This window comes from Equus przewalskii, chromosome 11, assembly GCF_037783145.1.
Source record: "Equus przewalskii isolate Varuska chromosome 11, EquPr2, whole genome shotgun sequence".
NCBI classification, from domain to species: domain Eukaryota; kingdom Metazoa; phylum Chordata; class Mammalia; order Perissodactyla; family Equidae; genus Equus; species Equus przewalskii.
The window spans coordinates 17,870,279-17,885,123 of NC_091841.1; the positions used below are offsets into that span (position 1 = coordinate 17,870,279).

Sequence of the window (14,845 nt, forward strand, 5' to 3'; positions counted from 1 at the left end):
CATATATAAACCTAGTAGCTAGCAGACATTTACCTAAACGGCTAATTTGGGAAGGGATTAATAAAGGGATTATTAGAAAGAAATGTATGGTGCACGGAATTCCCCCGAACTCGTGTAATAATTCTAGAACTAATAACTTCTGAAAGATATTCTTCCTCTATCCCTGAAGGAGCAAGAAGAGAGAGAGTTTACTAGCACTGGAGAGAGAGCTTTGAAAGAGGGTCACCTGGAAGGAGCTATGGTCCAGGTCCAGGGATGCAGCCACCTGTGGCATGTCTGCAAGCAAGGGGCCTTGGAAAAACATTATGACCTCACTCTCCTCCCTGCCAGTTACAACCACTGACTAAACCCATTAAATAGATGGAGAGTAAAGGAGCCCCCTAATGCAGTTAACACAACTAGCATCCTGGAGCAAAGGGGAGTTTAAAAGAGTAGAGTATGGATTTGGAAGGACAAAGGAAAGGTCTTCAATATAGAAGAAAATTATCAGCATCATTGAACTTATATGCTTTAATATGCAGATGTACGCATATGAATATATAGTATATGGAATTTATGTGTACACATATGTTTACATTAGCTTCTACACAACTCAAGAGAGAATGAGAATGCAAATTCTGACTGATGACATTTTCACCAGGGACTTGCAGCCTTAAGTCAATTCCCCATCTTATTAAATAATACCCAACTTGTTAACAGATAGTTTTCTTTAACTGCTATTTAAGTTATTTCTTAAGCTAGGAAATCCTGAGGGTTACAGGTATTTAACCATCCAGGGATGCAGAAACTGATATAAATGATTCTGGGGCAGGCATATTTGAATTCTATTGAAGTGACAGTCTTGCTCAGAATTTTAGATGAATTACCTAATTCACATGTTAGAGGCTTTATCTTCATATTTAAAGATATATATTTTTGGCCCAATTGTTCTCATTAAGGTTAAAGTCCTTAATAATAAGAGCAATAAATAATTTAAATAAAGTATAAATTTCCAGTACTACATTATTTATGTAGTGTATTTATGTATATTACTTATATTTAAAATTGGCTTTTTAGAGTATTTTTATATATTTTTACTGTATAATATGTATAAAATACAGTTAATTCTGGGTACTTTATGATTCCATCATTGTATATTATCTTCTGTACACATTTTTTCCAAACCTTGGTAAATGTCCTCTTTTTTCCTCATAATCTCCTGAGTATTTTCTTATGTCTACAGATATTATTATGAGATATGAATTTATAGTAGCTGCAGGATGTTTCAATAGATAGAAGCACTGATAGAAAAATATTTTATTCTTAAAATATGGATGAGTCTAGTTTTTCAGATATAAAAAAATAACACTTGAAGTTGAGATGTCACACATTTAGCAAAAGAGCATTTGATATTCTGATGACAACCAAAGTACAAGAAAATAGAAATTATAATTTAATCTTTCCTTTAATGAAACAGTCATTCCTAAAGGAAAAAAATAATAATCGTCTTGGGAAATTTTGAATTTAATATTATTAAAGTCATTAGAAAGGAAGCCATTACGGTGAGATGGGTCTTATGCTTTGGTAGCCTATGTAAGCAAACAAGTGCCTAAGGATAGAGTCATTGTACGTGAATCTGGGAAAATGAAACTTAAGAACAACTAATCATAAACAACCATCTGAGTTTTCCCAAATATGACAACCACATGAGCTATAACCAATCAATTAATTTCCTTGTTTTGCTTCTATTTCTCTATAAAAACCTCTCCTCTAGCTCCTGTCCATGGAGGACTCCTAACCACATTCGGTTTGGTACTACCTGATTCAAATCAACGTATGTTCATATAAACTCTTGAAAATTTATATGTACCTAAGTCTATCTATTAACAACATATAATTGTAAATTCTGAGGAGTCTGTTGCAAAATGCAAACTCTTCTGAATTAAGCACTTATATTGCTGACTCTTAGACTTCAAGGTGTACCAGTGATCCAATGTCATTTATTTAACATATTTTTTCATTTATTTGCACAACAATTCAAGCTGAACTCTGATTTTCTCTTTTCTTAGGTGAGATTCCCTATAGCCATGGAGAGAAGCAATCACTCATTGACAGAGTTCATCCTGGTGAGCTTCACAACAGACTCTGTGATGCAGCTGGTCCTGTTTGTGGTGTTCCTTGGCATGTACTCTGTGACTGTGATAGGAAATACCACCCTTATAATGTTGATCTATAATTATTCTCTGTTGCACATGACCATATATCTTTTGACTGGGAAACTGTCTTTTCCAGGTTTCTGGTATTCTTCAGTCTACACCCCAAGGATCCTAGTGACCTGCATCTCTGAAAACAAAGCATCTCCTTTACTGGTGGTGTAGCTCAGTTCTTCTTCTCTGCTGGGCTAGGGTAGAGTGAGAGTTACCGTTGGCTGCCATGGCTTATGACTGCTATGTGGCCATTTCCAAATCCCTGCTTTATGCTGAGGCCATGTCAAGGAGATTGTGCATCTGTTTTGTTATATATTCCTATACTGGTGGTTTTGTTCAACGCAATAATACTCACCAGCCACACATTCACTTTGAATTTTTGTGATGACAATGTCATTGATGACTTTTTCTGTGATGTCCCACCCTTGGTGAAGTTGGCATGTGATGGGAAAGAGAGCTACCAGGCTGTAGTGTACCTCTTCCTGGCCTCCAACATCATTACCCTTACTATACTCATACTGGCCTCCTACTTCTTCATCATTGCCCCCATCTTCAGGATCCACTCCACCCAGGGCTGCCACAAAGCCTTCTCCACATGGTTGTCCCACCTGATCTCTGCCACCTTGTACTGTGGCTTTATGTTCCACATCTGCACTTGCCCAAATCCCAGCTATTCCCTGGAGAGAGATAAAATGGTTTCTACATTTTATACTGTGCTGTTTCCCATGTTCAACCCCATGATCTACAGTCTGAGGAATAAAGATGTGAAATAAGCTCTGAAAAAACTTTTCAGGTTAACACAATCTGAAGTCTAAATTAACATAAATTACTCAAATCAGTGCTCAGTGAAAATGGACTGCTTCCATGAAAGGCTAGGGAACTAGGTTAAAAAAAACTTTTTTTGCTTTTCACAGAAATCCAATGAAAGAGATTCTATTTCTTTGTATTAGTTTGTTTTGTTTTAGTGATTGAACTATAGTCTATACTGTAGAATATAGATTCAATTTAATATTGATATATTTTTTAGAAATCAGAATCAGAGTTTAATGCAAAATAGACATGTATATGTTACTTCTGGGATCACAAAGGATTGGATTCTACTTAAATATATCCCCTAAGAGTGACCCAATTATTTTTTTCCCTACATAATGGCCAGTAGAGGATGTCAAGAAAATTTATATGGATTCTTGAGATTTGTGCAATATACCACAAATCCTTCTTGTCCAATACCCACAGAACTTTTGTAGTAATGGAAGAATAAGGAATGTTAAGTATTTTGTGATGCAAGAAAGAGAGTAGTGACATATTAGATAATAAATGCAGATGAAAAGAAAGATAACAAATGTCAGATTTATTACAAATGGTGAAATGGCTACAATTATTTGTTCTAAAATTTAAATTTGTGCATTTTATAATTGTGCTCATTACAACAATAGCTATAATATTTCAATAACAAACTTCTTCCTTCTTGGTCTCAAACAAATTATTTGTCAAATGTAACTAATAATCCTTAATTTGCAGTCTTGTTAAAAAGAGTATTGAAAAAATATCAGCTAAACCTGTCATGTACTGAATATTGAGCTGTGGATGGAAAAAGAAAAACAAACAAGCATTGAGTCTAGAATATAGTGGGGTTTTGCTTACTGATTTGTTTGATTCCCTTGATGTTCTTTTGTTTCATGGGAAATATGTTGTGTTATGGAATGAAAGATATGATAGCAGAGTACGCATTCTCTGTGGAAGAGATCACTCCTTTTATGGTGATGGTAAAACCATAAAGATACATCTTTCTCCAAACATTTAGAAAAGTGTTTTGGTCCCTTTGGTTTTTTATTTTTTGGGTTTTTTTTTTTTTTGTAATCTTAACCCTTAAATGTGTCGCCTAATATTAAATTGATATAAAATGCAAAAAGTTTACAAAGATTTTTTTCCTATTTACTCAATTAGAGCTTTATGAAGGAATTTGGAGGGACTGCTTTATGAAAAAATAAGTAATTGGAAAATCTTGAGAAAATTTCCACTATTTTAATGATTCCAAATATTTTTTCCCCATAACATAAAGCTTGTTTTCCAAACTTCAAATTCAAACAATACCCATGAAAACCATCCAATTCTCATGTTCTCTTCCCAAATCTCCCAAAGAAATGATGATAAATTTTACAAATATAGTATTACAAAGTATCAATATTGCGGGACATGAAACAATCCAATATTATAGGTTTAAAATCTTGTAATTACAACAAAATAATAATAAACAATTAAAAGTGGTTTGCTCAATGTTTCATTGTTTTAGGCAGAGTTTGTTGAGTTTACTTGAAATATTGCAACGTTTTCAAATATGTGTATAACCAAATGTTTGGAAAATACTTTTAGAGCATTCTGCAAAATTACAAACGTCATCTCTGTGGCCTTAGGGTCTGCATGGTTTTCCAGAAGGCCTCTTTGACGTCTTTGTTTCTCATGCTATAGATGAGAGGATTGAGCAATGGGTTGACCACAGTGTAGAACAAAGCAGCCACTTTGTCTTTCTCCAGGGAGTAGCTGGAACTTGGCCTTGAATACATGAAGAGCAAGGATCCATAGAAAAGCATGACTGAAACTAGGTGAGAAGCACAGGTGGAGAAGGCCTTGTACCTTCCTGAGGCTGTTTGGATCCTCAGGATAGCCAGAAGTATGTTGAAATAAGAAATCAGGATGGCAAGAATGCTGGAGAGGACTGTGAATCCCACCACACCCAGAAGGACTTTTTCATAGACGTGAGTTTCTGTACAAGACATTTTTACCAATGGTGGTGCATCACAGAAGAAGTGATCAATGATATTTTCATCACAGAAACTCAGACAGAAAGTATTGGCAGTATGGGCTATTGCATTCAAGAGCCCTCCTACATAGGAGCCAGCAACAAGTCTGGTACAGAGAGAACTGGACATAGTACTTGAATAAAGTAATGGATTACAGATAGCCATGTGGCGGTCATAGGCCATGACTGCTAGGAGATAGCACTCAGTGTAGGCGACAACACAAGAAAAGAACAACTGGGCTCCACATCCAGCCAAGGAAATGCGCTTATCTTCTGAGATACAAATGGCCAGGATTTTAGGAGTATACACAGAGGTGTACCAGAAATCCAAAAATGACAGATTGCCGATGAAAAAATACATAGGTGTGTGCAGGTGGGAATTAATATGGATTAAGATAACCAGGGTCATGTTCCCTGACAGTGTTATCAAGTAGAGTGTCAGAAATATTCCAAATAGAATCAGTTGCCACTGGGGGTTTGCTGAGAAGCCCACCAAGATGAATTCAGTCAGGGTGGTGTGATTTCCGACTTCCATATCAATAGAGGAGAAAGCCTGATAAAGATTATGAGAAAAAAAACTGTTTAGTATTTTTCTATTGAAAGAAATAAACAAAGATATCAATTAAGTCAACAATTACTAGAGGCTTATGGACTGTTATCCAATATTACCCAAGATGATATAATTTCAGACTGTTACTTGGGAACTGCTTGAATTGGAGTATAATCTGACCTTGGAATTAGTACTTTTACTCACTAATTGTTTAATGCAAGGTAAGTCCCTTAGTCTCCCCAAACATATGAGAACAATGAAGCCCCCTGACAAGTTGTCTAATCGAATACATAATCTCTGCCTGAAAACACGTAGCTCAATATTTGGTACATAAGGAACACTCAAAAAAAATTGAGTGTCCTTCATGTATTATTGAGAATTTATAGGTCATGCATCATGTTGGTAGTCACACAAAAACCAATGTATTGTCCTACTACTGCTACTATTAGTACAAATAGAAAAATATATTACAACTGTGGACAGATGGTATCCTGAGTCTTATACTTCATCTACTTAATCCTTTCCATAACTTTATAAGGTAGGTACTATTATGATCCTCATGAAGTTTAAGAAACATTTTCAACATCACAGAATAGTCTACAGCAGAGCTGGTATTTCAACCCAGGGTTATATTTACCTAGAATATATGCTCATGTTCTCAACTGTTAAGTAATATATGTGTTTTATAGGTGAATTGTTTGCTCTTTTGGTCTCCTGGCTAAGGCAATCCTATAATCATCTGGCAACCTGAATTTCTTTACCTATTAAAAAGAGCATTAAAAAATTCTTTTATTAAACACTGCTTTTTTTTCACAATTCTCTAGTTGATGTGAGATTTATATACATAGTTAAGGCCTTTTTTTTTAAGATAGTGAATGCTGACCTTTTGGAAGAACCAGTTTTTGGTGTCAAGCATATTCAAACATCATGAATCCTTCCAAGTTGAAATTCCAAAGTTCTCAGAGAGAAGCAAAGGTGGTATCTAATTTAAAACGTTACAGAATTAGGGCTGATGCCCTAGTAGTCAGCTGACTTTCCCACTAGGTTTAAGGCAGTGGGAGAAAGCTAAAACCAAGAGGACTGTGGTTTACTTCAATGGTTAAAATATTTGCCTTTGAGCTAAACCAGAGCCAATGTTGTAACTAGATTGCAAATCCAAGTTTTCTACCTCAAGTTCTACTGTTACCATTTATTCGTTAGTGAGGTACCTTAACCTTTCAAATGTAGGTGATGATGTTCAGAGAGGATCTGACTTCACTGATGGCACTCTGGTAAAAACATCTTGGAGTCCTGAATACAATTCCATTTTTTCACTAGTATATAATGGATCTTTTCTTGATAGCACACAGAGTACAGATGCTTTATGCATACACACAAGATTCTATAAGCTGTCTCTAACTTACCTTTATAAAGGTCTCTCTTACCACTCCTCCTCATTGATTTAGTATTTCAACCGAACTATATTATTCACATGATTGATTTCCTCATAATATCCTCACACATCCTGGGTGTTTCACAGTTATAATGCTTTCCTATTATTCATTTATACAATACAACTTTTTTCTGAATATGCTGAAGCTTGAGTAGAATTATCTTGGCAGAAATGTATAGTTTTTATACTCATAATGTATAAAATGGTGGGTTATAGCCATAAACTCAGTGGTTACTATGAACTTTCTCTGCTATGTTATCACTCATCCTTACAAGGAAAAATGTCTGGTACTTAATAAGTTCATTTTTAATACAATACGATTTGGGCAAAAATGAAATATCTGGACAGAGCTAATTACTACTCCTCTACTACTACCCTCTAAAGAGGCAAATAACTGATAAAATAAATTTTCCGGTCTAAGATCAAATTCTTCTCAGAAGAATAGATATTTAAATGAGACCTGAAAAATGAGCCCAATGCTAGCCCATTGTCAGGGTAAAGAGAGAGAGGAAAGCAGTTACATGAGAAGAAAGAACACAAAACAGAACCCTCCCCTGAGAGAGAGTCTGGCGAGTTTAAGGAGCAGAGAGAGATTAAACAAAGATTGAGATGGAGGAGGGAACCAGGGATAAGCCACAAGAGCTACCAGATCACAGAGCTTACTGAAAACCTTATTAAGGATTTTGACATTCAAACCAATTCAAATGGAAGCCATCGCTATTATGAGGAGGTAACATGGTCAGATTTATCATTTTAAAGTTTACTTTGGGTGCAGATCAGAGAATGGATTGAAAGGGAGGAAAAGTTCCCTCTTAACAGGAATGTCTCTGAAATCTTCAGTTGTCTACTATGCGTTGAGACCAGTCCTCTGGTAAAGGCACAAAAAAGAGGCATTCAAAATTCGAAATAGAATTGCTAAGGCTCATATAAACTGGGACAGTATCCTGATAGACAGGACTCAAAGACTGTCAGTCTCAACCTCTCTTCTAGCCAAGAATGTGCATTTATACAGGAATTTAACCTCAAAATACTAGAAAAGTTTTAAAGACAAGATCCTTTCAAAGTACAAGTTGATAATGAAAGCATCGCCTCTCTATCTTTACACAAGAAAGTAGAAAGTCGTGGAAGGAATGGATAAATCAATTTGATGAAAGCTTTAGAACATAGAATTAAATGAAAGATACAGTTATCATTCTGAATTCTGTGTGAAATATAATTGTATCTCAAATTCATCACATTATATTTTGTACAAAAGCTCTAATTTTAAAAGAGAAAGAGTTAAATTAACCACTAACCAATAATCTATGTGATATGTGACAAAAGAAAGACTACAGTTCTTTACTGATTCCTTGATTTCAAGACTAGATTTTGTGATTCTAACCTTGGAGTCAGCCATGGCTTTGTGGTTTGTCGTGGCCAATAGTTTACAGCACAGACAGTGCTATGAAGATGCGAAAGTCTGGGTCTCAAGAGGCTTTGCAAACTTCTCTTCTCACTTTTCAAATCCTGCTACCACAATGTAAATGAGCCTTAGTTAGCTTGCTGAATAATGAGACATCTGCCTGTGTTCTCTTTGTGACCCCAGCTGACAACAAGCTGTCCCCCAGACATGTTAGTGGATCCATTCTTCATCATCCAGCTCTCAACTGAGCTAACAGCTAATCACAAACCTAAGAGCACAAACCCAGGTTAGAGCCAACATGTCTGACATAAGTAGATGTGCATAATTACAGAATTGAAATGGTACCTGCAGTCAAATCTTGATTCCACTCAGTAGTAGTTCTTCAATCTTGGGAAAGTCTTTAACAACCTCCAAGCCACATTTCTTTACCTTTTAAAAGGTAAGAAAAGTGTCAGTGCTATGTAGATCAAATGCATATCTCAGAACATGGTCAGAAAACATGCATAACTGATGGTATCTACTTTTACTCTCCAAAGCATAAATACTACCTGACTTATTTCTAAAATCTGAGCTTCAGGGAAAAAAAGAGAAAGCCACTTTTCTACAAGGAAATAATTTAATCCAGAAGGATGATATATTTCAGAATCTTTCTAAAATCCTCAAAGTTAATATTTTTGTCACCTACACGCAAGCAATTTGACAAAGGAGTGTCAGGCTTGAAAGTGAACAGTTCATTGGCCTTGGATTGAGGAGTCTTGTGATAAGGATGGAGGCTGAAGCTTAATCACCAGTGTTACTTTAAGAGCATCACAGGTCCTCTCTGAACTTAATTTCATCCATATGAAAAAATTGGTCAATCCTTTTCCAGTAGCCACCTTTTAGGTTATCAGTTTGTTAGCATCTCTTGTAAAATCTATCATAAAGATAAGAATAGAAACCTCAGCTACAACAATGCAGTGTGTTAGAAGAGATTAGCAATCCTTATGTATGCATATATTTCTGGATATTTGTGGCATTATCTTGGTTAAAGGGAGACATGGAATATACCAAAGACAGGAGCATCCTTTTCACTATAAGATTTGCATGTTCATACTTATTTCCCTAAAAATCAATCATGTGAGCTTGTGTACATTCTCCAACTACAGTGTTCCTTTGTTTATCTAAAATTTTAATGGCTCTTAAACTTTTGGAATCCTAGACCTCCTAAAGAATGTGGTAGAAGCAATGATTCTTCTCCCAACCTCCAAAATGTAGATATGTATAAGCACACCCAATTTTAGAGGGTTCACAAATCCTCAGAAATCTATCATTAGATTTTGTCATTATGATTCTCAATTAAAAATTCTACCACAGGGGTCTGGCCCCATGTCTGAGTGGTTAAGTTCGTGCACTCAGCTTCAACAGCCCAGGGTTTTGGTGGTTTGGATCCTGGGCTTGGACCTAGCACTGCTGATCAAGCTGTGATGAGGTGGCATCCCACATGGCAGAACTAGAGGGACCTGCAACTAGAATATACACCTATATACTGGGGCACTTTGGGGAGAAGGAGAAAAAAGAAGATTGTCAACAGATGTTAGCTCAGGGCCAATCTTTAAAAAAAAAATCCCACCACTAAAAGATGCCTAAGTTTTTTTTCAGTGCTAACACTATAATTAAAAGAGATGAGTAATAATTATTTCAAACTCTGCATGTTTACAGTTGAATTCCCAATATTCACTCCCCAAAATTGATCAATCTGCTCATTTATCATATCAGGTAATAAACCTACTTTTCCAGTTTCTCAAGTCACAAATTAGGAAACAACCTACTCTCTTCTACCTCTTCTTCAATCTTCCAAGAAATCCTGGCATCCTTACCTGCAAAACACATCCTGAATCTGAGCACTTCTCACCACCTCCACGACTACCAGTCTGGTCTAAGAGATCATCAGGTTTTGCCAGGAATATTGTGATAGCCTTCTAACTGGTCCACACACTTGTACCTCTATAGCCTATTTTCAATATTTCAATCAGTATGGTCCTTCAAAAAATATTGTCACAAGTAACTTTAGGATTGTTCTTAAAACCACACTAAAATCCTTGTAATTTATTCCAAGCTAAAGTCAAGTGCCATGCAATGTCCTAAAGGTCCTCCAAAGTACCAGCCCTCCATTACCTGCAGGTGCAAATCTCCTAAGACTCACCTCTTGCTTCATTCTGCTCCAGCTTTGCTGATTTTCTTACTGTTTCTCAAAAATGACAATCCTGCCTCAGTATCAAAGATTTCAGAATTGTTTATTCCTCTGCCTGCAAAACTATTTACCGGTTATTTGCTAGGCTGACACCCTCATCTCTTTTATGTTCTATTCAAATATCATTTTCAGACTAAGACTCGGCCTCATCACTATTTTAAATACCATGCCCCCTTCCCACCAACAATCCCCTTCTTTCTTTTTCTTCTCGACTCTGCTCTATTTTCTCCCACACCTATTGTCATCATCTAATTCCTGTTTATTAAATTTATTGTCCATTTTCTCCCCACCAGAATATATTAACCATGGAGCAACACGATTTTTTTGTTTTGTTTACTTCTGTTTCCCAACATACAGAACAGTTTATAGTAACTAATTAGCACTCAATAAATATTTCTATAATGAATAAATGGGTAACTACCTTTGTACCTTGAAGCTATTTTTCCCAAAGTATTGTCTACTACTGACCTAGCTCAAACTATTCAGGACTAATCTACCCTGATAGGGAAATCCCTGGCTCAGTGTAGTTATCATTAATAAAAAGGAGGAGTGAATAAAGAGAAGATTCATAAGCATCAAACTCATAACCATAAAGATGGAGTAAAATCCGTTTTGAATTTGAAATAAATTGCAATTAAAATGTGAATGTAAAGTAAAAGACACAGGAAATGTCAGAGACAATCATGCTAAGCATTCCGTGTAGAACGTCTTGTCAACCTGTGTGTTCCCCTGCAGAAGCTCTGTTCCCTGCTTCCTTCACTGAAACACTTAAATTCTGTGGAAGAATATGTCCCTCTAGGACCGAAAAATGAGTACAAAGAACTGAAAATACCATACTTTAGTAGTTTGGACAGCACAGAATATCACAACCACTAGAGTGAAAAGGCATGTCATCTCTTTTGTCCTCTTAATTTCTCCACTGTGTAAGTGAATGTATGATGACCCACCATAACTACCACACTGAATTTTGATTTCTACAGGAGGGTTACGTATACTATAGGTTGGAATCCTATTTAAGATAGTGTGTGAGTGTGTGTGTGTGAGTGTGTGTGTGTGTGTCTGTTTGGCATAACAACAATCCTTTGAGAGACAGGTCAGACTCTGTATCTCCCTTCTAATCACAGTTGAAGTCACAGAGACCAAACAATATAGCTTTCCTTGATCGCAATTTCTTACCCTTGGTCAGGAAGGACACTCCTGGAAGTAACACACTTTTTCCTCCCCTTTGATGTTTTCGTGTGCTCTGTTGGGCACAATATATGTATTTCCCCAAGAGCCCTTTGTGAATCCTTCCATAGAGCATTCCAGAAATATGCATCTCAGTCTCCAGAGACTCAATTAGAGTTCATTTGGAGTATGGAGATCATATATTAATTATGACAAGATGAAATTAGGAATATTTTATTAAGTACATTCTCTTAAGGGATCTAAGTTACAATAGAATCATTAAATGTGTCTGATGGTAAAAACTCTCCAAATTGCACTAATTACAACGTTCTAGAATGTATCATACAGTCCATAACTTTTTTCCTTGCCATATGCTCCTCTCTCTCTTCTAGCCTATCCTCCCTTATCTCATTCATAAAGAAACTATCAATCCCAATGTTATAGATTGAATTATATCCCCCTGAAATTCATATACTGATGCTCTAATGCCCAGTAACTCAGAATGTGACTGTATTTGAGATAGTGTCTTTGTAGAGGTGATTAAATGAAAATCAGGTGGTTAGGGTGTGCAGCTTGATTGCTGCCTTTATAAAAAGAAGGAATGGAAATTCGGACACAAAGAGACACCAGGGATGGATGTTAGCAGAGAAAAGACCATTTCATGACACAGTAAGAGACTGGCCATCTGCAAACTAAGGAAAGATGCCTCAGAAGAAAGCAACCATGACTGCACTTGAATCTTGGCCTTTTAGCCTCCAGAACTGTCAGAAAATAAATTTCTGTTATCTACATGACCCAATGTGTGGTATGTTTTTACAGTAGCCCAGGCAATTTAATATACTTGCTTATCAACACTAGGGCTTATTAATGTTTATGCAATCCATATTTTACATGTAGAAAGACTAATAAAATTAGGAAATGTAATGCATTAAAACAAATATTCTCAAATTTTTCATTAATTCATACACAACACTTAACAAGTAAAGAAATATAAATATTCCTAGAAACCTAATTGTCATTAATCATTGCTTCACCTCATAGACATTTCCATTTTGAAAGTTATCCTAGAAGTAAAACTTTCTGAAATTTATCTCTCTACTTATCCATCTATTCCTATCTCGATCTCCATTTCTATCTATTTCATATAACTGCTATATTTTTGCCCTTAGTTCTTTAATTTAGGGAGAAAATACCCATTTATTGAAAAGTTAAGAGTGACTTTTGTAAAGATACTTGTTACTTTCTCTATTTATTATCAAGGAAATATTTGTATGATGGTAACCAAGAAATGAGAGTCAGAAAGAAAAAAATAAATTTATTTCCAAGGACATTTTACAGTAGAAATTTACTTACAACCTCCTAATTGACTCTGTCTCCCAACAAATTGGGTAAGAGAATTTGGAGTCAGATGTTCTGGGTTTGCATTCCTATTTTCCTCACCTATGAACTACATGATTTGAAGGAAGTCATTTAATCCACATAAACAAGGCAATGATTCCATCACCGAGTCTCTTATTCCTATCTATAGATTACAATATTATACATGCAAGCAACTTATGAACTGCAAGTGAATATTGCAAAAAACAACAAGTGCTGTCTTTCAAGCTTCTTAAATCTCAGTAATTTTATAGACTTTATTTCAAGATAGCAGACAAAGCAGTTTTTTTCAAATGCCTCAGGCTCATTTATTTTAAAAATACATTCAAAGACATTAGTGCAAACTGAAAAAACAACACAGACTGATATTTCAACATTATCCAAAGATTTTTTTTCTATTTTATGTATTTCTGAGATTACAGGCTGATAATATTAACAGGAAGATCATCTGTGAAATAACATATAGCCATTGTTCACCAAATGTTTTCATTTAAAAAGAGTTTACTGAGTCTAACATTTTATTCAGGGCTTTTTTAACATCTTTATTCCTTAAGCTATAGATCAAGGGATTCAACATTGGAATCACCACAGTATAGAACACCGACACAACTTTGTCCCTTTCCAATGCATAGCTAGTACTTGGTCGGGAGTAAATGAAGAGAATTGAACCATAGTACAAGGTGACAGCTGTCAAGTGAGAGCTACAAGTGGAGAGGCCTTGAGGCGCCCTTGGGTGGAGAGGATGTTTAAGATGGCAGCAATAATGAAGAGGTAGGAGGCAATAATGAGCATGGAAGGAGTGATGACATTGGAGGCAAGTATGAAATAGAGCACAGCCTGGTAGCTCTCCTTCATATCACAGGCCAACTTTACAAGTGGGGGCAGATCACAGAAGAAATCATCAATGATGTTGTTGCCACAGAAGCTCAGGGTAAATGTCTCACTAGTGATGATGGTTGAATTAAGAAAGCCACCTATGTATGAAGTTGCAACAAGACTGGCACATAAACTTTCAGACATAGCCTGGGAATAAATCAAGGGCTTAGAGATGGCCACATAGCGGTCATAAGCCATGGCAGCCAAAAGATAACATTCACTATAAGGCAGACCAGCTGAGAAGAAGAACTGAGCTAGGCAGTCAGCAAACGAGATGCTTTTGTCATCAGAGATGCAGGTCATCAGAATTTTGGGGGCATAGACAGAAGAGTACCACAGATCCAAGAATGACAGGTTTCCAATGAAGAAATACATGGGTGTGTGGAGCCGAGAATCAGCACAGATCAGAGAAACCAGAGTGATGTTCCCAAAGAGACTGAGGATGTAAATGATAAGGAAGATAAGAAAGAGCACTCTCTGTAACCGCAAATCCGCTGTGAACCCCAAAAGTATGAACTCTTTCACTTTGGTGAAATTTTTCTCATCCATCGTTTTTGGGTTTCTATGCTCCTTTTCTGTGACAAGATTAATGAATAAATCATGATTTAAGATACCAGTATATCAGCTCCCCTGTCATTTGCCATTTTACATGATTGAAAAATCCAACTGCTGTGTTTACATTGTCAATTGTGAGAGATGTTTATGCTGAACTGGTTATTATTGTTGTTGGATAACTGGGAAATCTTTCTATGCTGCTGTGAGAGACGAGTTATTATGAACATAACATAGTGTGTGTCACCTTATATTTTTAAACTAATTTTCTTA

General features: G+C 36.1%; 1 protein-coding gene and 2 pseudogenes across 1 annotated transcript; 1 reads left to right on the plus strand and 2 right to left on the minus strand.

Moving 5' to 3' along the window:
• The first annotated feature begins 2,054 nt into the window (after nucleotides 1-2,054).
• On the plus strand, nucleotides 2,055-3,001 carry LOC103542452 (olfactory receptor 9G19-like; annotated as a pseudogene).
• Nucleotides 3,002-4,582: 1,581 nt separating this feature from the next.
• LOC103542451 (olfactory receptor 9G4) lies at nucleotides 4,583-5,521 on the minus strand. The gene has a single exon (XM_008509392.1). The coding sequence runs from the start codon at nucleotides 5,519-5,521 to the stop codon at nucleotides 4,583-4,585; it is 939 nt and encodes a 312-aa protein (XP_008507614.1).
• Nucleotides 5,522-13,634: 8,113 nt separating this feature from the next.
• Nucleotides 13,635-14,569, minus strand: LOC103542450 (olfactory receptor 9G19-like; annotated as a pseudogene).
• Nucleotides 14,570-14,845: the final 276 nt, after the last annotated feature.